The sequence below is a fragment of the Lepidochelys olivacea genome (genome assembly GCF_965140295.1).
Source record: "Lepidochelys olivacea isolate rLepOli2 genome assembly, chromosome: 3".
Lineage (NCBI taxonomy): Eukaryota > Metazoa > Chordata > Testudines > Cheloniidae > Lepidochelys > Lepidochelys olivacea.
The window spans coordinates 171,829,085-171,853,260 of record NC_140413.1 but is presented as its reverse complement, the minus strand read 5'-3'; the positions used below and the strand labels follow the sequence as shown (position 1 = coordinate 171,853,260).

General features: G+C 39.7%; 1 protein-coding gene across 1 annotated transcript in view; it reads right to left on the bottom strand.

The window, feature by feature from the left end:
• Positions 1–18,411: 18,411 nt before the first annotated feature.
• MTA3 (metastasis associated 1 family member 3) overlaps positions 18,412–24,176 on the bottom strand; it is a 195,623-nt gene continuing 189,858 nt past the window's right edge. The window contains exon 17 of the mRNA XM_084624202.1: positions 18,412–18,946. Within this exon, the coding sequence (XP_084480328.1) occupies positions 18,921–18,946 (26 nt within the window). The 3' untranslated portion in view covers positions 18,412–18,920. The remainder of the gene's footprint in view (positions 18,947–24,176) is intronic.

Sequence of the window (24,176 nt, the reverse complement as noted above, 5' to 3'; positions counted from 1 at the left end):
CTGTGCACTGACGCTGATTGTGTAAGGCAAATGTTTAAAGAGGGCACAGTTTGGCCCCCTATGATGTCGGCACAAATGATAGGTGGTTAAAAAACGGAATGCTATTATTTGTGCCTGCAATTTATTGACTGCTGTTGAACATCCATGAATTATATGACTAAAATAGGTCTGTTATAATGTTGAATGTACAGACTAACATCCCACTGAATGACAGAGATCCGATAATGAAATGGTTGATGACTTCCTGAACAATCAGTGCTATTTCTATACTCAAACACTGCATAGTACATAGCCACTTTGTAGGAATTATACAAAAGCCTTAAGTTATTTGGATAAACTGAGATTTTAAAGCACTGTTTTAAAATGAAGCTCTCTTTGTCAATAGCTCTTACACCAGTAGTTTATCTACTGAAAGAGAATGACCCAGATGATTGTCCTTAGGACAATAAGGAAAGCTGCTGTTTATGCCGGAAATGGTATAGAAAACATTAATATAAACAAATTCCTTTATATCATTAAATCACTCCTAGTTCCTGACTGTACAAACAAGGGTTTGAAACAAACAACAAATATGTGGACACTGTAATCTTTAAGCACAAATGAAATATATTTTGGGGGGTGGGGGTTTCAATATTAAGGCTCCATGGGAATTTTAAGAGAAAAGAAAAGCCCACTCTATTCCTCATTGGATTTGACTTAAACATAAATTTGCTGTCCTCAGATAAATGAGGTCAGATTTAATGCCTTTATTTATGGCATTTCACTGACTACAAATGCAATTTAAAAGCAGACAGAATTATTTTGACTTGGCACGAGAAAAGCCTCCTCAAATTAAAGCAGGTTAGCCATTATTCAGACTTGTTTGCCATTGTATTTCTGCCATTCAATTGACTTACGACCACACACCAACTTTATATTGTATTATGCTTATAACTATCATAATCATTCAAAAGAGCTGGAATTTAGTACAGAATAGTAATTCAGTGCAGTAGCTTTTTAAATATAGCTCGTGATAGTATGTGTTTTACTGTATATGCATATACTGTATTATATTGAATGAAGACTCTCTTATTTTCATATAGTTTCCTAATGTACAGAAACGGAATGATAAATTCTCTGTCTATGGTGTTGTATTCTCTCTACTCATTGCAGGCTCTGAGGTTTTCCTTTTCTCATTCATGTTTTTAATTACAAAAATGAGTAGATTTGTTGCTGGATCATTTTCACATTCTTTTAATAGCATATCAGTTGTTAATCTTATTTTCATTTATTTAAAGACTGCTAGAATGGACAGCTACTGCATATTGCTTTGAATGGGGCACATTAATCTGGATGTTGTAATCTGTACAATGAATTGCGGTGTATTTCTGATTCTCGGCTGATATGGATGACACATTAATGTTAGGTACAGTAAAATATTCTTACAGGAATTTAAATAGGCTTCTTTACTCCAAAATGTGGCCAAAATTCATATGGTAAAGAGGACACTGACATGTTATGGAAACACAGCATTTCTATAACTATAACAAATAGAGACTAAGAAAGTAAGGTCTTTGATTTTTCTCCAGTCTCATTCCCAATATGGAGATATCCTGAAATCATATACAAGGCCTGGGCCCATATCAAGTAACAGTTAGTAAGAAAAAGACTAAGGTAGGATGTTCAAATACACTCAGCATTGGCCTAGCTTTGCTCCTGACTTCAGTGCAAGCAGAGCTGGACCAATGCTGAACAATTTTGAACATCCCTCCCAAATTTTATGGGAGAGATATCTCTAGTTGACTTAATCCTAGAATCACGTTTTAAAGGCGTACTTCTAAAATCATTTATCTTTAAAACTCTTCTCTCTGCATAGACATGCACACAATTACAAGCGTGATAGACCTTTTAAATTCTTTAAAAACAAGGAGTACAGCATATCCTGTATGGCGAGGCAGTAGGGCGTACCTATAGGCTGCTAAATGAATTGGAGATTTGTGTCTCTCTGCAATCAGTTATCCATTTGAATTGGAGTTTTAGTGATTATGTTGATTGCAAATGTACTGAAGTGACATTAATGCTAAGTTAACCAGGTAGATAATTCATGTAGGAATTTACATATCCCTTATATATGAGATAAGTGTATATTGGAAAGGCGTATGATGAATTGCACAGCCACATGATTAACAAATGTAACCTGTGGCCACATTATCTGCCCATTAATCCATCCTCTGGGGACTTATTCTAACATTCTGCACTTTGAGCTGCTTGAAACAGCCACTTCCTCCTGCCAAAAATGACATTTCTCCAGCCTGAGGCCCAGGAGGGTTATAAATCATTCGCGGTTGAGAGTAAGATTTGCTTTAAAAACCTCAATTAAATTTTTCACTCTCGTAATCCCATAATGGAAGTTTCATACATTTGGGAAGAGAATATTCCTAACTCCCCAGTGGGATCCACTACAATAGATCTAAAAATATGAGATTATGAGAAAAGAGAAACTATTTTAGGTCGCTGCATTTATTGGTTGTAATATTTCTCTCCCTCTGAGTCCTGAACAGTTAAACTCGTGGTAAAAAACCTAGGTAGCTGGTTTCACAGGCGGAGGGATACAAGAAATAGTTCAAATATATTTTTGAACCCTATAAAGCTTTCTTAACTAGTTGCTCTGTGACATACATGACATATGTAAGATGCATGTAGGGGGAGATAGTTTGGAATCATCGGTATAACACAGTCAGACCTTCTCCACTCATGAGTAATGTGACCATTCCAAACGAGGAGTGATAGAACATTCACTGTACATCATTGTGTATTCCCTATATTTATACACACACAACTATTCTTTTTCAGTGTCTTGGAAAACAGTCAATATCTTTCTTTTTTTTCTAGGTTGCCAGTGGATAGTGGTACTCCAAAGTCAAATCTTTCTTCTACAATACCACAATATTATATTAACAGAGATATCATACACTAGCAGCCTACAACATTGTAGTTCTCAGTTCAGCTTTCCAAACTTAAAAGGAAAAAAAATAGAGCTCCTGGAGACTTACCATTATTGTTCTTGTTGTATGACTGGGGGTTTCTGAAAAACAACACAATACATTAGTACATTGTCTCTACACTTTCAAAACCCCCACAAATTATTTGTATAAACTCTAAGATTCCTGAAAGGTCTCTCAGCTGTTGGTGCCCAACTGCCATGGTGCTAGGCACATTAGAACTACACAGACTGGAAGAGTTCTCAGGAACTGAGCATGAATATTACCATTAACAATATAAGGCAGATTTGCAGTGTATTCCAATTATTTTTTCTCTTTCATCAACTCTCTATGTGAAAAATAAAGCAATTGTTTATCATTGAAAAGTATTCATCCTCCACCTTGCAAAAGTTGGGAATTTTACTTTCTTTTTTCAGTTTGATTTTGCTGATCATGCTGTGTGACATCATAACGAGAAACCATGCTCCATAAATATACAACAATATGTAACACAATTCTACTATTCCTGTGATTAAAAAAAAACACAAACAAAAACAATTAGGAAACAAGACGAACCTTTTCCTGAATGTTTTGAAATGGATTCCAACTTTTAAATTTACCAAGTAGACTACAATCACTATATTTCAAGGGCTGAATGCTAATCTCATTTATGCCGGTATAAAGCAGGAACCCCTCAACTGAAATCAACGAATTTACACTGGTATAAAATTGGATCAGAATCAGGCCCAGCGTTATTGTGTGCCCCATCCTGCTCCTATTAGAGTTAATGTGAGCTGGCCCATCCTACTTTGTTTTAAATTAGCATAATCTCCAAATTAGAGTTGTGTTGTATTATGCCACAATGCAGTTTGCAATTGAACACTCTCATACAATTTAGAATTTGGGAAGCACAGGTTGCTAGGGGTCTCTAAAATGAACACCATCACCACTATCTAGTTCATAGACCCCTCTGAGTGAAATCTTTGGTTGAATGCCGAGCAACACCACCAAATAGCTGGAGCCTGTACAGTTCTTAACAGAGTGACATCTCACAATGGCAGACCCATGATTCCACAAGAAAAGAAAAATAAATCTTGTCAGTCTGGATCAAACAGGTTCTTTATAAGATTTGTGAGACAACTGATGGTGATTTAACCTGGACGTAATGATTATCCTTGTGCCAGTCCAAACAATAATAATTACTGGGACCTTGCCTATGCTGACATTACTCTGACCGAGGAGCAGTCACACTCTTTTGGATAGGACTACATGGTGTGAGTGAGGGGGGTGGTCACCATCCCTACATGACGACTATGAAGATTGAGGTTTGTGTACATTTCTTTTCATCCTGGAAATAGTTTTCAGGAGTTCGCCTTCTAACAAAATGCTGCTAAGGAATGCTGATTTTTAAAATCATATTCTTTATGGTTCTGTTAAGAATTCATGTCAAATGGGCTACACTGAACCCATCAGAAATGGCCTGAATTAAGGGGAAATGGAGAAGACATGTTGCCCCTTGGGTTGCACTGGAGATGTTCCTAGATATGCTAGTGGGAGGGTGTGGGAAGACAGGGATTAATTTGGGACACCAATTTTCAGAATCCAACATACTTCCAGTTCTGCTTGTTGACATGTACAGACGGTGGAACCATGACATTACCTTCTCCCTTCCCTGGCCAGTTTCTTCCAGGGGAAGCATCTCAGGTGCATACCTGACACTCCCTTAACAATGACTGTGATTGTAGGGAGCTCTTATGTGGCCTGAGTTTGGGGGGGGAGTTATTATTACTTATTACTGCCCTGCACAGCTGCATAAAGCTAGGGCACTGTCTAAGACCATAATTTTTAGGAAATGACAAAAAAAATGGGGGGAGGGGAAAGTGCATCCCTAAATATGAGGTGGTTTAAACTTTTGTGCTTGCTATAAAGACAGACAACTACTTACAGATCCTAATACAGAACAAAGGTTACTTTAAGCCATGTTTCATACAGCAGCATGCACAGTATTAATAGAGCTGTAAACATTAAGAAGTCTGTAGATAGATTTTTCATAAGTTCAACAGAATAATGAGCTGACACTTCACTTTCATTTTTGCTTTGAAATGTAGAGACGACAGCACATTTTGACAGCTGCTTTTTATGCAAGGCCTAGGAGACCGGGCTATATAAGCTGTAGTAGGGTAAAAAAAAATCCACGCTGGCTGCATTTTCAAAGGAGTCGAAGGATGATAGCTGCCTAAATTCCATTGAATTTCAATGGGAAATGGGTATCCAGTTCCTTTTGGCCCCTTTGAGAAGCTCAGCTTCAATAAATAAAAAGCTGTTTCTGCCATGGCATGGTATTTCATGAGGTCTTGACTTAAAGTATCACCTTTTGGCACTGCACTAGTAGTTTGTTATGCTTTATATCAGGCCAACTGGTTCTTTTTAAACTGTCATTATCAACTAAGTAAAATGCCAAATGTACTGACAAAGTACAACAACAATGGAACGTACTGTACAAAAAGGTACCAATCACGTTCTAGTATTGTTAACTCCAAACATTAAAAAAATCACAAGTCAGGCCCCAAAGATCATGCGATTAGCTTAAAATCATGAGATTTTAAAAAAAGTTTGGGTTTCTTTCTATTTACCCTCCGGTTTTTGCACCTATATAGGGTGCCCTCAGGTCACATCTTCAAGATTTTCTCCACCACCCTGAGGGCTAGAAACTCACTTTAAAAAACTGAGATTGCCTTGCAATCAGTGTACTCCAGGAGCGAGGGTGTAAAAGAAAGACACCAAATAGCAGGAGATGCACAATAAAACCATGAGTGAATTGGCAACACTGATAAATCCAGGATGGCATTTTGCTTTTTTACTGCTGCTTCAAAGTTTGTGCTCTCTGATGGTAGTTTGCTTTTTGAATCCCAAGGCTGGAAGTGATTGGAGAGAGCTTACATGGATGGTTTGTTTTGTGGATGGGGTCTTTAAGGCTTGTCCAGGGATACTTAGAACAAGGTAGGTACTCATTTGTCGAGGATGTGAGTGTAAGTCTGAATAAAATAAAATAAAAAGTAACAATGTTCACAAGGATTTGGCACAAAAATAAAGGGTCTGCTTCCCTTCCCATAGAAACCACTGGGGACTAAGTTGTGACTTTGCCACAAGTCCTGAATATAATATGGGGCAGTATGCTGTTGCCCAGCTTAAGGAGCAGCCTTTCTAATGGATTGTAACTGTTCCCACTTGGTCTGGGGGAGATGTACCACTAGTCAGCTCTTCACCTGGTGTAGCATACAACCCCCAGTGCTGCTGTGATGGCCAGGTGGCATCAAGGTCCCATGCATTCACCTCCCCCAGCCTGCCCACTCTCTGCCTATCTGTGCAGGAAGGGGAGCTGTGGCTCCGCAATGCCTCTTCCTCTCCTCCACACCGTTATCCATGACATGGGGAGCCAGTGCAGGGGAGTAAGGAAGTCACGATCTGGCCCATGATAATAAGGTACAGTTTGGAAAGCCTAATAAGATGGCCTAGTTGTAAGTCAAGTTTTACTGTTATTGACTTTAGTAAGGGCAGTGTAATGGGGTGCACTGACCCATCCCTAGACTGGCAGGGAAAGGTTAATTTCTTCTCTGGGCATGGCTGCAGCTGTTTGTGACCACTAGGGCACACTTGATGGCAGCCCAGAAGCAGCACCTGCTACAAAAGAGGCTGCTCACACACAGTGGCAGAGGTGTAAGGAGTAGTGGGAGGCAGGGCCTGCAGTAGAATTCAGGGAAAAGCAAATTTGCTGTGGCAGGAACCCCAAAACCCAAGACAGAGAAGACCAATCATGGAGGGCTAGAAGGATGGCTTACATATGCAGACCTGCTGAGCAGGAATGGAACATTTTTTGTTGTATTAAACCAGGCCCCAAGGGGATGAATGTTATTTGAAACGGGAGTGGAAGGTGTTCCTTGGAGAATCAGAGGGCAAGCTGAGGACTGGACACCCAGGCACCAGGCAGTGCAGTGGGGTAGACCAACTCTCCCACACAGAGTTTCAGAATCGTACAGAAGTTTGGGATGTTCTGATTAAAATGGAACAGAACCCAAAAAAATCCAAAGAAAAAATATTAGTTAGTTTCAAACGGAAACTGAATGGGGAGCAGTTCTTCTGACAAGAAAAATACAAAAGGGAAAAAATTAGTTTCAGGTCAAAACAATTTCCGCTTTTTTGTTTTGTTCTGTTTACTTACATTTTGGGAAGTTTTTTAGCTTTTAAAAAATTTGTTTTAAACAGACTTTGAAACAAAATGTTTCAAAATGAAAAATTGAAACGATTTGTTTAAAAATGTTGAAACAAAACATCTGACCATTTCAAATTTATTTTCACTTTTTTATTTACCCGAAAACTGCATTTTTCTGCAAATGTACTATTTGATCAAAAATGTCACCCCAGGCTAGTACGGGTTTGTTTTTGTTTGTATCTGTTAATCTTAATGCAATATCTCAAATTGCAGCAAATTAATTCAACTAATTGTGCTATCAAGGATTCAGTTTCAGTATGAAGAGAAAAAGCACAATATCTTGTTTATTTTTAGTACTATGGTTTTTTTAGTACATTGTTTCACCATGTAAAAGAAATAAAATCAATGTTTTACTCAATAAAAGCCTTTATAATCTATCATTTCATGCTACCAACCTTTTCCTATTAATCCCTCTTATTTGTCTCCAAATTTCAGTTATACTTAATGAATCAATATGGTTCTATCTTCTTACTCATTTTATATTTTATTTATTTATTTCAGAAAGCTACGAGCTAGATAGTCCAGGAGAATAAAATTGTTTGATTTAGACTCAGACTCAGAAATGGGGACAGCAGACAGCAGCAGTACAAGCTTCAACACAGCATTCTGTAGACATGCCTCAACCATGATGTGGATGAATCATCTCTAGGAGTTTGAGAGTCACCTATTGTGACAGGGTCGGGCCAGATGGCTATAGGAGAGTAATAGAAGGCAGATATATTAGCCCCAGGCTCAGTAGGTCCCTTTTCCCCGAGTAAGGTAACAGGGAAGGTTCCAGAACAATCAGGAACCTTCTGGAGACAATTAAGACAGGCTGATTAGAACACCTGCAGCCAATCAAGAAGCTGCTAGAATCAATTAAGGCAGGCTAATCAGGGCACCTGGGTTTTAAAAGGGAGCTCACTTCAGTTTGTGGTGTGTATGTGAGGAGCTGGGAGCAAGAGGCACTAGGAGCTGAGAGTGAGAACGCGGACAGTTGGAGGACTGAGGTGTACAAGCATTATCAGACACCAGGAGGAAGGTCCTATGGTGAGGATAAAGAAGGTGTTGGGAGGAGGCCATGGGGAAGTAGCCCAGGGAGTTGTAGCGGTCTCCGGGAGGCACTCTAGACAGCTGCATTCCACAGGGCCCTGGGCTGGAACCCGGAGTAGAGGACAGGCTCCCAACTCCTGGTCAGACACAGGAGGAGTCGACCTGGACTGTGGGTTCAGAAAAGCGGCCAAGCTGAGGGCTGCCGTGAAGCTCCAAGGTGAGCAAATCCACCGATGAGCGCAAGACCCACCAAGGTAGAGCAGGAACTTTGTCACACTATTTAAAAGCCTTCTGGTACAACTTTCAAAAAAGTGTCTGAGTAACTTATGGCCAATTTTCAAAAGGGACTTAGGAACCTAAATCACTTTTGAACATGGGCTCCTAAGTGACATGAAAATGGGACTTAGGCTCCTAAGTCATTTAGGATAAGGCTACCCTTGGCTTCTTTGCTGATTTGGCAACAAGGCTGCATATTACCTCCAGAAGATGGTGGTTTTGTGATGTGGACACTTACCTGATATACATTGGACTGGAAAACCACCAATTCATTTCATATAGTCTCCCCAAAACAATCCAATACAGAAAAAAAATTTTTAGTCATGACTCATCCAGGCTCGACTCAAACTGGTAATTTAAAGATGGAAGACTCCATAAGTCTATTATTTGTCTCCTGATACCTAAATATATTCTACCCTGTCATCCACCAAGATAGTGACACAATATAGAGGTGAGAACACAGCTGTCTGCTCAAATTGTATTTACTGATTATGATTATTCTCTATTATTTCATGGTTTAGATTTATTGTTTTGGCTTCCCAGGTGTAACTGGGTATGACTGAGAGGTTCCAACAGATATCTGTTTGAACTGCTTTTGTGCCACAGTTTATTTTTACAAGGTCATGGAACAAGTGAATGCAATTTCTCTCCAATTAGAAAGTTCAACCATCTTAAAAAAACCCTAAATCTGGTGCTACAACTGTATTTTTTAATGAAATTCACTTAATTTAAACAGAACACCTGAAGCTTAACAACAAGAACAGGTTAAAGAGATTTTCTCTTCTCTCTTAGAAATGGAAAGAGAAGTGAGTGGATAATTAACTCAGCAAAACTGTTAGTTCATATGCAGTGTTGTAGTCATGTTGGTCTCAGGATATTAGAGGGACAAGGTGGCTGAGGTAATATCTTGGAAAGGTACTTGAGGAAGAGCACTGTGTAGCTCAAAAGCTTGCGTCTCTCACCAACAAAACTTGGTCCAATGCAAGATATTACTGTACCTCACTTCCTTGTCTTTCTGCTAGTTCATACACAGTTAACAACTAAAGATGCATTATACTGCATTTTATTAAATAACACTCACTTCACTCAGATATTATAGTGACAGGAATGTATCTGCCTTTTATTTAGACATGTGCAGTTGTCTGTAGGGTTTTACATGCATAACTGGGGATTTCAATACTCTAACTATTGCCTGAGATAAATCGTAACCATCCACTCAATCTGACAAACAACTGAGCGTCTGAGAGGAGGGATGTTTAAATTAGGAAGGACTGATATTTGTAGTATGTAGAACACCTGCAATAGAGAATACACATGTACACAGCTGGCCTGGCTCTCCAGCCCAGAGAATAATCAATGCCACACTGAGGCAGGCTATTCATCCAGTTTTAAACCAGGCAGTCCTCTTTTTGGGTGCTTCGTCCCCCTCCAGTATTCAGACAAAACTAGACACGGTTTTGTCCGGTAGTGGACTGGAAATGCCTTTTTGAAGAGCATGCCACTCTGCCCCCTGCCAGGATGACCTCGCACAGATAGTACGTATGAGGTCATGCCAGTGGAGGGGAAGTGACGCACTCTTCAAACTGACATCCTGCACATGGCATGACTTCCTATGCATTGTGCATGTGAAGACATGCTGGCAGGGGCAAGTGCTCACCAATGTGGGGGGCCCATTCCATTCTCAGAAGTACTAGAATGTCTGATATTCCGGGAATGTGTGAGTGGCCACCCTAGCCATGCCTTGAATCTGGTTCAGGCTCTTTTTCTCAGGTCATCAGCTTTATTTCTTCCAAACAACACAAACTCAGCACATGGATTGTCCTTCCCCGCAACCCAGAGTCCTCGGCAGGGGCCTATCAGTTCCTCACAGGTTCCCACTCTACCAGCCACTTGCCTGAGAGTCATCTGCTCCAGGCCCTGCCACAGGAGCACCTACTTCCTATAGCTCTCCCTACTTGACCCAGGGACCTCCTGCCAGAGCCCCTCTGCTTCTGGCAGCTCTCTACGCCAACAGAGCTGCCTCCAGCCTTCACAGAAATTAGATGCTCATCAGGTAATCACATGACCCTTTGCAAAAGACCAGGCCCCAACCTCTTATTGGGCTAAGAACACAGACCTAACCTGCCTAACCATGTATAGCCCTAAAGCAGAGAGAGGGTCATGGGGGAGCTCGAGACAGGGGATGGGAGTGCCAGGAAAGTGGTGCTGCTGGGACACAGGCAGAGAAGCCCCAGGGCCGTATGAAGTATGAAACAGGAGCGTGGGGAGTTGGTGGTGCTGGGTCAAGACAATGGATTGCAGTTCCTCTATCGTAGAGGTCAGGAGAGGGTAAGTGACATCTCCAGCTGAGCAGCCAAGGAGAGGTGTGCATTTGTGCGTGGATTAAAGGTTAACTTTCAACCTAAAATTATCACACATTCATTGGCAGAGGAATAAAGGGGAGTTGAGAAGTCAAAACAGACTAAAAACTATGTTTTGATTTTTTAAAATTCATTATTTCTTGGCCAATTTCATGATTTTTGATCTTTTGAGGTTGACAATACTGCAGTGGTCAATTGCTGTTCAACACAGGAATTTAATATATAATAACCCAATTAACAAAATTGACTGAAAGTGAAAAAAGATCTGTATAGTTATTTTTGTACAGGACACTAAATATTCCTAGTAACATTTCCCATGCTTTGTACCATGTACTATGTGCCTGTTTTAAGCTGTGTCAGCTTATTTCTCATATGTTCTCCACTTGTTTGTTTCCTTATGTTTTGATTGCCAGAGATACCGAAACATAACCAGAGTTACAGTACATAGATCAAATAAAAAGCAAAGGACGGAACTATTCAACAAATAGGGAGTGTGTAGAAGTATCTAACAGATTCTGCAAAGGCTGTTTATTAAGAAAAAAAATATTGCAAAACAGAACTGAGATTTTAGAATTAGGGGAGACGTAGATGTTCCCCACATTCTCTTTGGCAGGACTTTGAAGTTAATCCATGAACTCACTTAATCTCTCATCAGTTTAGCTAAAAGCAAGAGTTTCACCAGAGGAAGTAAGGCTGACAATTAAACTAGACAATTACGACAAAGAGCCCTCACTTAAATGGCAGCATTCAAAAAGACTGACATCTTACATGTGATCCATACAAATCTTTAACCTCCAAATCAGGGGAACTTGAGAAGAACAGAGTTTATCTGAAAGCTATAAATCTCACCAAATCTCTGGAGGTTAATAAAATAGGTTTGAACTTCCAGTTTCATTAACAGAAGTTTGGGAGTTTTTGAGAATTTAAATGGCAAGGTCTTAATTCTGTACTGAGAACTTCATCAGTGAGCCTCTTAGCCTACACTGAGCCCTTGAACTGCAACTGGGCTTTGCACAGGTGCAGTTGTCCACCCATGTGGTTCTCAAGGCAGAGCAAGAGCCTAATACACTTCCCAGGTCTGGCGACTTCTCTATTAATGTTTATAAAGTGTTAGTGAAAGATGTTACTTCACTTTTAACCAGAATGCTTAGACAGGCCCACAAGCAAGGGGTTTTGCCAAATTTTATGTAAAGAGCAACGATGGCCTCAATTCACAACCAGAGCAAACCTGAAAAGGAATGTGCCTCTTTTCATGTGTTTTCTCTTTAAAAAATAAAAGTAAAAAAATGCTGTCAAGGATTCTTACCACCAGACTGGATAAACTGCTAATAAAAATCATTCATAGAGATTGACTGGGTTCATCTGTGGTCCTTATTTCTGCAGATAAGATGTGCATTTCCTACAGCTTAGCCTTGTCTTAAAACCAAGTGTTTCAAGTTTATTTCCTGATTCTGAAAGAACATTTGACGGGGTTGAGTAGGTTTGAAACTTTGGAAATGCTGGGATTTGGGAAAATTTTAAAACTTGTCTGAAAACTAACTTCAGCAGACTTCAAGAATGGGCATTGCAAGAATGGCAGCAACTGACACTAAAAAGCCCCAATCTCTTAAAACACAAAAAGAAACTGGGAGATGAATCTCTGTCCCCATTTGGTCTGTGATTTACAACTAACTGTACATGCACATAAACTGATCCCCTGATACCAGAACTGCACACTTCATTCCCAGCAGACAAGCAAAATAACTTGCTGCCCATGTAACTTCAGTACTGCCAACAATTTATAAATAAAGTTGTTTTATTATCTTGGAATACTTAAGGCATAAATGGGAGCTGCCCAGTTTCCTGATGTATTCTAATTCTTCTTAGAGATACATAGCTTTGACCCCACAGAGCTGACAAAGAAGCTGTACACTGAAGTCCTGCTCCTTTAGGATAAACTGGTTTTGAAACTAGAATGATAAATCAAATATCTGGCCCTATGTACATACGAAACAAGGGCTACATAATCATAGATGTAAAACCATCCAATGCTAAATGGGAGAAATACTTCTGGGGTTAGCTAAAGAATCATTTCAAATCTTACATAATTTCCATAAATGTATTGCCTCCAAGCAAATTATCCACATTTTCTTCACAATTCTCAAAACAACTGGGGCCAAATGTGTATCTCCTTAGTAATTTGCTGGGCTTTTCCTAAATTAATGTCATTCTGATCACTGGAACATGGACACAAGAAAAAAAACCCCACGTACATATCATTTTCTTCAAAAACATTTACCTGGGCGATTTTTAGAAAATGATACTTTAAACCCACCACAAAAGCTGGTGATCTGATTAACATCCACATAAAATCTGAGCGAACCAAATGCTCCATTAATATCAGAATGCAAAAAACAAGTCTGGCATTTGCTGGAGCAGAGATATTCCATCTTAGTAACTAGCCCCAGAGTGTGATTTATATAATCAGTGGAGAGGTCCTGTGTAGAAAGACTTCCTACGAAATGAAGCCAAAGAGAATGTAAAACTATTTCATTTACTGATCTTTCTTAGGCTTGGTCTACGTTAGGAATTTATGTTGATATTAATATGGCGGTCAGGGATGTAGCTTTTCCACACTCCTGAGCAACATAGTTACAATGACCTAAACTCCAGTGTAGACAGCACTATGTTGATAGTAGGGGTTCTCCCGTCAACATAGCTATCGCCTCTCGCGGAGATGGCGTACCTTTGCCAATGGGAGAAGCTCTTCTGACGGTATGAGCAGCATCGTCGCTAAATCCTACAGCGCATAGCTGTACCAGTGCAACCGTGGTGCTGCAGCACTAAACGTAGACAAGTCCATACTCTCTAACCATAGGAGCTGTATGAATATTTCAATTCCTGGAAAAGTAAATACGTCTTATGAGTCTGTAGAGCAGAACAGTGAGTGCTCTTCAGTGTTACTTTTAAAATATTACACCAACCTGTATATTAACAGGAATAAATTTGACTTTATAAGGGGCACAATCTAAATCCCATAAATATTATGACACCTGTAACAAACTGGACTAGCAAAAATCCCAAATGCATAAGCACATACACAAACAAAATGTGATATCACAGCATTTCCTATGGAACATTTGATTCAATTAATTCAACATCAGACGGGACTAGGTACTCCCCAATTACACACCAGATTTTGTTTTTGAAGGTAGTGTGATTTTTAGCAAGCAATGAAATAGTTAAGAGATAATTAACAGGAAATGCACTGTCAAAGAAATAATCTAGCTCAGCTGACAACCTAATCACCCAAGAAAGTACTGCAAGCAGGAACTCCAGAACTGGAATCCAGAAAACATAATCCACAAGTAATATGGTACTAAGGCTATTGTCTAACAACTGAGGTTACATGTCCTGGAACTTTATTTCCGGACAGTAATACCAATTGAAAGCAGCTATTCCAGGAATGAGGTTCTGGTTATCAGCAATTTGTTATGGAAAATAAATTGGTTGTAGTGTTTATTACTGCATATTGGTTTGAGAAAATGATTTCACCAGTTATAAAGCAGAGCAGAGTATTGTAGCATAATATTTAAATTTTTATTAAGATTCATGCTCTCAGTAATAGAAGTAATAATAATATTAAAGTTTAAACCACATTTTTGCTGTAACATGTCATCACCACGTTACATCTAGAAACCCCATCATCCACCATGGCTCTCTGTCTTTCAACCTCCAGTGATCAATCTGCAAGAGTCACATTTGCAGCATAAAATAATATTTGCACTTCACATATTTGCATTTCATGTCACAGACGTGCATTACAAAAATAAAATGTTCAAGTTTCTAACTGAGAATGAGACCTGCCTATCTGCCAATTTCCTAACTCCGTCCTGTAGTATCAGTATTTTTGCCTGTAAATGGATGGCATGATGGCTCAATGAACCACAGCACTATTCTCTAGTACCTAATGCACCATACCACTAACTCAGTATTGCAATTCAAGTCCTGTGTCTGTCGGTGTTTAATTCAGAAAACAGGGACTATCTCAGAGGTCCAAAGACATAGTTCTCTAATGAAAGCCACAGAAAAGCACATAGTTAAGTATCTTTCTCACTTGGCAGGTGTATTAACATTATTAATAGAGAATGTCAGAATGCATGGGAATAGCTCCCATTCCAAAAGATAAAATAAATATCTGAAAAACAGATTGGCTAAAACAAAAAGATAGCAACCACCATTATACTCTAAAATTAAAGTAATACGCTAGAACAATGCAGGGAATGATCCTTATTTACTTAAGGGCAACTCACATGGCTAAGGGCTTGCAAGATCTAGCCCCTTGTCCTCATGCTTCTAATGCCTAGTCAAACCTAGAAACAAATGTACCGCTTAATTGAATCTCCTGAGAATATACTCTGTATTGGTAGTATTCTTTACACACAAAGATCAGAGAAGACAAGATTCTCCAGGTAATCAAAATACCCCTGTAAAATCTGTGAGTATGTAAATAACTGATAGTTATTAATGATTAGACTCAGGAAAAAGCTGGCTGCACATTTCAATGGAAACAACCTACATCCTTACATCAACTAGTCTGAATTTATGAACATTACAAGTGTTTACAAAAATCCTTGTTATCAGCTAAAATTAATTTTTCAACTCTAATTCTATAAATAAGAGAAGCTAATGTCTAATGGGGAAATTTGGAAAAGCATTTTACCTTTATATCTTTTTGGTTCTTTTTGTCTTTATTACTAGGGATGAAATAGGAAAAGAGGATCTTGGTTCTTGCTGATTATTTTCCACCTGAAGTGGAAATGCTACTCCTAACATCAGGGTTGGAGGAATGGAGATGGTGAGTGGGAATAAGCAAACAGAGTAAATTAACTCTGTGGGGAAAAGATCATGGTTTCATGCAACCCTGATGTAGTGAGCAAAATGTCTCAAGACAAATATAGAAAAATATGAGATATAATAGAACAACTATAGAATGCTGTCAAGATTTTCCACAAGGCAGCTTGGGTCTAGAAAAGATGTCAGAGGTGACACACTGGGGTGACTCAAGGTTGCATAGTTGAACTTTGTCTCTTGAGTAGATAATTTGGGCACTGAAGTGTGATATCAGGGGTCCTCCCTTATGGCAATGAAAATGAGTGAGTATAGGCTAATTGCTGCACTCCAAGCTTCAGGGTATTTTCCTTTTCTCTGCTAATATTTAAGCTATCCCTTTCAAATTGGGACACTGGAAAGGTACTAAAATATACTGTTACTATGCCAAGTTCCAGCTCATATAGTAGCAAATTTTAAAACTTTTTAGACTATAAGATCTCTGGGGCAGGGACAGTTTGTTTGTTTGTTTGTTTGTGTTTGTATAGAGCCTACCACAGAAGTGGGCAAACTACCACCCGCGGACCATATCCCGCCTGCAGGACCCTCCTGCCCGGCACCTGAGCTCCTGGCCGGGGAGGCTAGCCCCCCCCCCCCCCCGCAGCCACACCTTGCTGCTGGTGCAACGCTCTGGGTGGCAGGGCTGTGAGCTGCCTGGGCCGGCCTGACCTGGTGCTCTGTGCTGCATGGTGGCGGCAGCGGTGTGGCCTGGCTGTAGCGACGCCAGCCACCGGTGCTCCAGGCAGCGCGGTAAGGGGGCACAGAGTGTGGGGGGTCAGACAGAGGGCAGGGGAGTTCGGGGTGATGGTCAGAGGGTGGGGGTATGGATAGGGGTCGGGACGGGAACAGGGGGTTGGATCGGGCGGCGGAGGGCAGTTGGGGCGGAGGTCCGGTGGCGGTCAAGGGACAGGAAATGGGGGTGTGTGGATGGGGCAGGGGTCCCGGAGGGGCCCGTCAGGAAACAGGGGGGGTTGGATGGGGCAGGAGTCCCAGGGGGAGGGGCAGATAGGAGGTGGGGGCCGGGCCACGCCCCCCTCCCCTAAGTGGCCCTCCATACAATTTCCGAAACCCGATGCGGCCCTCAGGCCAAAAAGTTTGCCCGCCCCTGGCCTACCATAAAGTGAAGTAGTCTAGGAAGTCCACCTCGTCAACAACTTTAACTCAGATATTTGATTGGAAAAGTATTGGAAGTTTTACACCTACTCTTGATATGCTCGACAGGTTTTCCAGAATGTGCTGAGTAAAATGTGAAAGCAACACTGAAAACGTTTTTGTCAGCGGTTGGAACGTGAGGCAAAGTGGACAGGGAAAAGAATGTGCTTAGCACATTGGTAAGTAGGTACTAATTTTGTTGAACTTGATCACCAAGGGCAACCATTACAGAGGGAACTGCTTGTAAATCAAGACGTTGCAGATGCAGACCTGGAGTAACCTATGGCATTTGTCCCTCACTGAAGCAATAGGAAGAGTAAAAGACGGTATGGAAAACTTAAACAGCATAATTTAAGGCAGTGGCTCTCAACCTTTCCAGAGTCTGATTTGTCTTCCATATCCTCAAGTTACACCTTACTTAAAAACTACTTGTTTACAAAATCCAACATGAAAATATAAAAGTGCTGACTTTCTCATTTTTACCATATAATTATAAAATAAATCAACTAGAATATAAATACTGTACTTACATTTCAGTGTATAGCGCAATATAAAGAAGTCATTGTCTGTGTGAAATTTTAGTTTGTACTGACTGTGCGATGGCTTTTTATGTAGCCTGTTGTAAAACCAGGCAAACATCTAGATGAATTGATATAGCCCCTGAAAGACCTCTGTATATGCCCAGGGATACACGTTCCCCTGGTTGAGAACCACTGATTTAAGGGCTTCATTTTGCTCAGACCAAGGGCATATATAGCTTCAAATGTAATTTGTTCTTTTAAACAGTGAAGCAGTGTCATTACTTAAGTTACACAATGATATCCTCATTCCAAGAGATCTGTTTTCTGCTCTCCATGCACACACATCTCTATTCACATCAATGGGAGATGTGGACAAACAACAAAAAGAAACGTACCCCCAAACATTTTAGGCATGAGGAAGATGGAAGGAGCATATCCATAAACATGTTTTAAAGAAACCAGGCAAAGAGCACGTGACATACAAGTTCTGTTCCACGCTTTTGAGGAAGATTGGTGCAGAAGTTAAAGTTAATCACAGGCAGGTTTACAGTCTGGTTCTACTGTGAAATTGATGACAAAAATAGTATTGTGAGATTCCTTGTTTATTGAGTTGTAATAATTTACATATCAAATGTGCCCAGTTGACAGGTAAAAAAAAGATGTTTGTAATAACTAAAGTAGAACAACACTATGTACAAAGACAATAAAATACTCATATAAACAGCAATACACACACTAGCAAATTAAGCTTCAAATTAATAATAATTGTACACGGTTGCTCCTGATATACATTCTACATGAGATAATGCCATCTCAGGAGAATGTCATTGAAAAACAAAACTGAGAGTCTGATATGAGAGAGATTTCTGCAAACAAAAAAAGACAGAAAGATTGCACCACAGATAGAATACACTAGTACATTTCTAAATAAGAAATTCAATCATATTGTGAAAAAACCTTTCCTGTATACATATTTTCACATATGATTTATATATCCGATGAGTCAGGATGAAGCAGATACATGCAACTTTTACTGTTTCTCCGTGAAGCAAGAAAAACTCGAACAAGAAAGTGTCCAGTCTCTCAATACTTCGCCAATTAGAGATACTATTTACATTGTCCTGTGCTTGGCATACAGAGTGCAAGCTTCCAACAGAAAAAGTGGGAGCAATGAAAGGACTATTTCTTCCCCACTCATACCCCATATGAGTCTTACTCCTGAATAGGCAATGATATGGAGGGAAAGAGAGAGAGAGAGATTAGACTGTCATCAAAAACTGCAGATAGATTGTTTGGAGGTTTGTCCTTTTCTTGCTTTGTCAACTGCTTATGTCACCTCCCCACCTGGCTGTACTTGGGGTCCTAGTCAACTGCAGCAGGAAACAGCTTAGTATAGTCCTTATTCTCAGCTGTACACCTCAATATTTGTTCCTCCAGGAGCTGAGGCAACTCTTGATTGGGAGGAAGGAAAGAGGACATCTCAGTCTGAAATACAGCATGAACGTTCTGGAAAAGGGAGAGAGAATTAGGGTCAGGATTGGTGGTTAAATTCTATTGTGGTTTGGAAAATTGGCATTGCTACTTTCTCTCTCTACCCATAAGCCAAGATAATGATGCAAAGTCCATCAGGTAAAGAGCGATTTTCTTGGTTTGTTAGTTGTCATTAACATCCCAGATGTCCCAGGGACACTCTGGCTCTGTTCCATGTCAAAGTGGAGAAGTTCCTGCCAGTAGATGGGGAAAAATGTAAAAGATCTTAGTTAAAAAAAACATACACATAATTAGCAGTAATAACTAAACCATCACTACCATGGGGGATTTTCACAGCCTGCAGTGAACCTGAACTACTGTTGTTGCTCATAGTTAAGAAGCTGGTGGGTGAAGGGATTGCTAAAAGTGATTTGGAATCCTGTAGCATGAAAAGAAATATTATTAGATTCAAAATATGTAGTGAGTCTTTTTTATAGTAACCACCAGTGAAAACAGTCGCCAGCGTCTTGTTACACACCTGAATCTTCTTGGCATTGTCCTCATTTCATTGATCAGGATCAACAAAGCATATTGCAGGATTTATGACTTTCTGCAGAGAGAATTCTGCTTTTTGGGTGGGACTGCTCTTCTGAGCTACCAAGGAACGTTTTAATTAATCTAAGTTGTTTGGGCTTTTGCAGCAGTAGCAACAGAAGGAAAGCGATTGCATCTCCCAGAGTAGATAAAAGCAGCAGAATGTGTCTAGAGGAAGACTCCAAAAGACTCTGTCATCTTTCCAGACAATATGATGACAGGGTTTTTTTGGCATCCAATGAGTAAGTACAGAATGAAGAATTGGGGTGAATGAAGATTATGCACATGAAGTTGAGTATTCTCTAGAAAGGTGAAAAGTTTAAATTTCCCTGTAAAATGAAGTTTGCAATAAAAGTAATCCTGCACAATGCATTACATAAATCAGAAACATTTTGGGTCAGGCTACGGGAAGTCAATGCCCTCACCCAGAAGAATTAAAAGACTTACCATAAAGAAATGATAAGTGCATGCAACAATATAAAGCCAGCTTAAAGCTTTAAGTGTTTCATATCAAATGTTTACAGTGTTATTTAAAACGAATTTAAGACACGTGGACTCCTTTGAAATCACTGTGGTATTATTGTTCACAAGTCTGAGAATTGGCTTTAGAAACATAAATCTATGGAAGAATATAGTTCTGTCTTTGGAACATTCTTTTTCAAAGTTCCAAGTTCTCAACCTAAAATTTGGATTTCTTCTCATTGTGTTTTCTTGCAGTTCTTCCAAACCCCTGGCTCCCAGCCTTTTCCAATTGAAAGTACCGATTGTAGTTGGGGACCTGAAATTGTGACAGTTGCCTTCAGGAGGTGATGCTCCCATGAGAAAACAGTGCATTTGTCATAATATCCAATCTTCTGAATTCCCCCATTTCATTGGTCATTTCTACAAGGCTACAGCTGGGCCTGACTGCTCTGTCTTGCCTGTTTCTTAGATAATCTGCTGGTTCCTGTATGAGAGATGTGCTACCAGATTATTAGGGCATCTGAGAAGACATGAAAAACTTTAGGAGAACTGTACCCACACCAACTCAATTACTTCTTCTCTGGTTTGTGGAAAGAGCCACTATCATCCATGAAAATTATAAAAATGAAAAAAAATACACAGCAAAACAAAACCTTTTAAAGTCTATTCAGAAAGCCATAGAAGTAATATTTTGTACAGAAAAGAAACATACATCCTTTATCTGGCTACAATATCCTTCACTTGCAAGAAGTGTGGCATTATGCCCCATATTCTTCATAGTGATATTATTATGATATGATTATGGCATAGCTATGATGTATTCTATGAAAGATAGGTCATGCAAGATATAATTGAAAAGGTTATGATTCACTGAATATGATTATCCTATTTGTATGCATGTATCATTTTGGCATCTAAAGTTAGGAATATTGTCTATGGATCTACTGCAAATGTGTTTACACCTGGGGAATGCCCACTAAGCAGAATGCAATCAGCATAGATGGCTGGCTGGGAATGGCTTTTGGGAGAACAATAGGTCTTAGAAGATGCTAATCTCCCACTGGGGAGCCTTCCTGAGAATGCTACAAACAGCCTCCAAGTCATGGCTTCTGTGTTCCTACAGGGGCATGTGACCAAATCACCTGGATCTGGACTCCATCTTTGAATACCAGTTTTTTTCCACTGACTGGGTGTGGGAACCAAGAGGGCAGACAAAGGGTTCCCGCCATATGCAAAAGCTGTTTAAGGATGGGGAGTGACATCATCATTGTTGTTCACTGACTCCCTGCCCAAAGGAGACACTTGGAAACACCTGAGGAACAAGGTTTGGACTGTGGGAGAAGGGCTGAACTCAGGAGAGAGGGATTTCTAGCCTGTGAAAGGAATACCTGGGGTTTTCAGCTGCAAGCAAGTGCAGCTTGCCCTCAAGAATCTCAGCAAACTGTTTAAATCAACAATTAGGATAAGAATTTGCTACTCATATCCAATATCTTTAATATATTAAGCTCAGAGCACGTTTTTGTTTGTTTGCTAGGTAATCTGCTTTGATCTGTTTGCTATCCCTTATAATCACTTAAAATTAGGACTGTCAAGTGATTAAAAAAATTAATTGTGATTAATCACACTGTTAAAAATAATAGAATACCAGTTATTTAAATATTTTTGGATGTTTCCTACATTTTCAAATATACGGATTTCAATTACAACACAGAATACAAAGGTTTCAGAGTAACAGCTGTGTTAGTCTGTATTCGCAAAAAGAAAAGGAGTACTTGTGGCACCTTAGAGACTAACCAATTTATTTGAGCATAAGCTTTCGTGAGCTATAGCTCATGAGTACAGTGCTCACTTTATATTTATTTTTTATTACAAGTATTTGAACTGTAAAAAACCAAAATAAATAGTATTTTTAGTTAATCTCATAAAAGTACTGTAGTGCAATCTCTGTCATGAAAGTTGAACTTACAAATGTAGAATTATGTACAAAAAAACTGCATTCAAAAATAAAACAATGTAAAAATTTAGAGCCTGCAAGTCCACTCAGTCCTACTTCTTGTTCAGCCAATCATATAATCAAAGAATATCAGGGTTGGAAGGGACCTCAGGAGGTCATCTAGTCCAACCCCCTGCTCAAAGCAGGACCAATAGCCAACTAAATCATCCTAGCCAGGGCGGCTTTGTCAAGCCTGACCTTAAAAACTTCTAAGGAAGGAGATTCCACCACCTCCCCAGGTAACGCATTCCAGTGCTTCACCACCCTCCTAGTGAAAAAGTTTTTCCTAATATCCAACCTAAACCTCCCCCACTGCAACTTGAGACCATTACTCCTTATTCCATCATCTGCTACCACTGAGAACAGTCTAGATCCATCCTCTTTGGAACCCCCTTTCAGGTAGGTGAAAGCAGCTATCAAATCCCCCCTCATTCTTCTCTTCTGCAGACTAAACAATCCCAGTTCCCTCAGCCTCTCCTCATAAGTCATGTGTTCCAGCCCCCTAATCATTTTTGTTGCCCTCCGCTGGACGCTTTCCAATTTTTTCACATCATTCTTGTAGTGTGGGGCCCAAAACTGGACACAGTACTCCAGATGAGGCCTCACCAATGTCGAATAGAGGGGAACGATCACGTCCCTCGATCTGCTGGCAACGCCCCTATTTATACAGCCCAAAATGCCATTGGTCTTCTTGGCAACAAGGACACACTGTTGACAATCGCTCAGACAAACAAGTTTGTTCACATTTATGGGAGATAATGCTGCCCTTTTCTTGTTTGGATGTCACCTGAAAGTGAGAACAGGCGTTCTCATGGCACTGTTGAAGCAACATTGCAAGATGTTTACATGCCAGATGTGCTAAAGATTCATATGTCCCTTCATGCTTCAACCACCATTCCAGGTAACATGCATCCATGCTGATGATGGGTTCTGCTAGATAACAATCCAAAGCAGTGCGGACTGACACATGTTCATTTTATTTATCTGAGCCAGAGGCCACGAGCAAAAGGTTGATTTTCATTTTTGGTGATTTGGGATCTGTAGTTTCTGCATCAGAGTGTTTCTCTTTTAAGACTTCTGAAAGCATGCTCCGCACCTCGTCAGGCTCGGATTTTGGAAAGCACTTCAGATTATTAAACCTTGGGTCAGCTGTAGCTATCTTTAGAAATCTCACATTGGTACCGTCTTTGCATTTTGTGAAATCTGCAGTGAAAGTGTTCTTAAAACGAACAACATGTGCTGGATCATCATCTGAGACTGCTATAACATGAAATATATGGCAGAATGCAGGTAAAACAGAACAGGGGACATACAATTCTCCCCCAAGGAGTTCTTCCACAAATTTAATTAACGCAGTATTTTTTTAACAAGCGTCATCAGCATGGAAGCATGTCCTCTGTAATGGTGGCTGAAGCATGAAGGGGCATACAAATGTTTAGCGTATCTGGTACGTAAATACCTTGCAATGCCAGCTACAAGAGTGCCATGCAAATGCCTGTTCTCACTTTCTGGTGACATTGTAAATAAGAAGAGGGCAGCATTATCTCCTGTAAATGTAAACAAACTTGTTTGTCTTAGCAATTGGCTGAACAAGTAGTAGGACTGAGTGGATTTCTAGGCTCTGAAGTTTTACATTGTTTTGTTTTTTGAGTGCAGTTATGTAACAAAAAAATCTATATTTGTAAATTGCACTTTCACGACAAAGATTGCACTATAGTACTTGTATGAGGTGAATTGAAAAATACTATTTCTTTTGTTTATCATTTTTATAGTGCAAATACTTATAATAAAAAATATACACTTTGATTTCAATTACAATACAGAATACAATATATATGAAAATGTAGAAAAACATCCAAAATATTTAATAAATTTAAATTGGTATTCTATTGTTTAACAGTGCGCTTAAAACTGCGATGAATTGCGATTAATTTTTTAATCATGATTAATGTTTTTGAGTTAATCATATGAGTTAACTGCGATTTACAACCCTACTTAAAATCTATATTTTGTAGTTAATAAACTTGTTTTGTCTAAAACCAGTGTGTGGAAATCATAACTTGGGGTAGAAAGATGTGTATATTCCTCTCCATATTGAGGGAGGGGTAGCTTAGATTGTATAGTTCTCTGTGCAGCGCAAGACGGTATAATTTTGGGTTTACCCTCCAAAGAGGGGTGTGCACTTGAGTAACTGAGCAGTTCCTTAGCTGAGCCTTC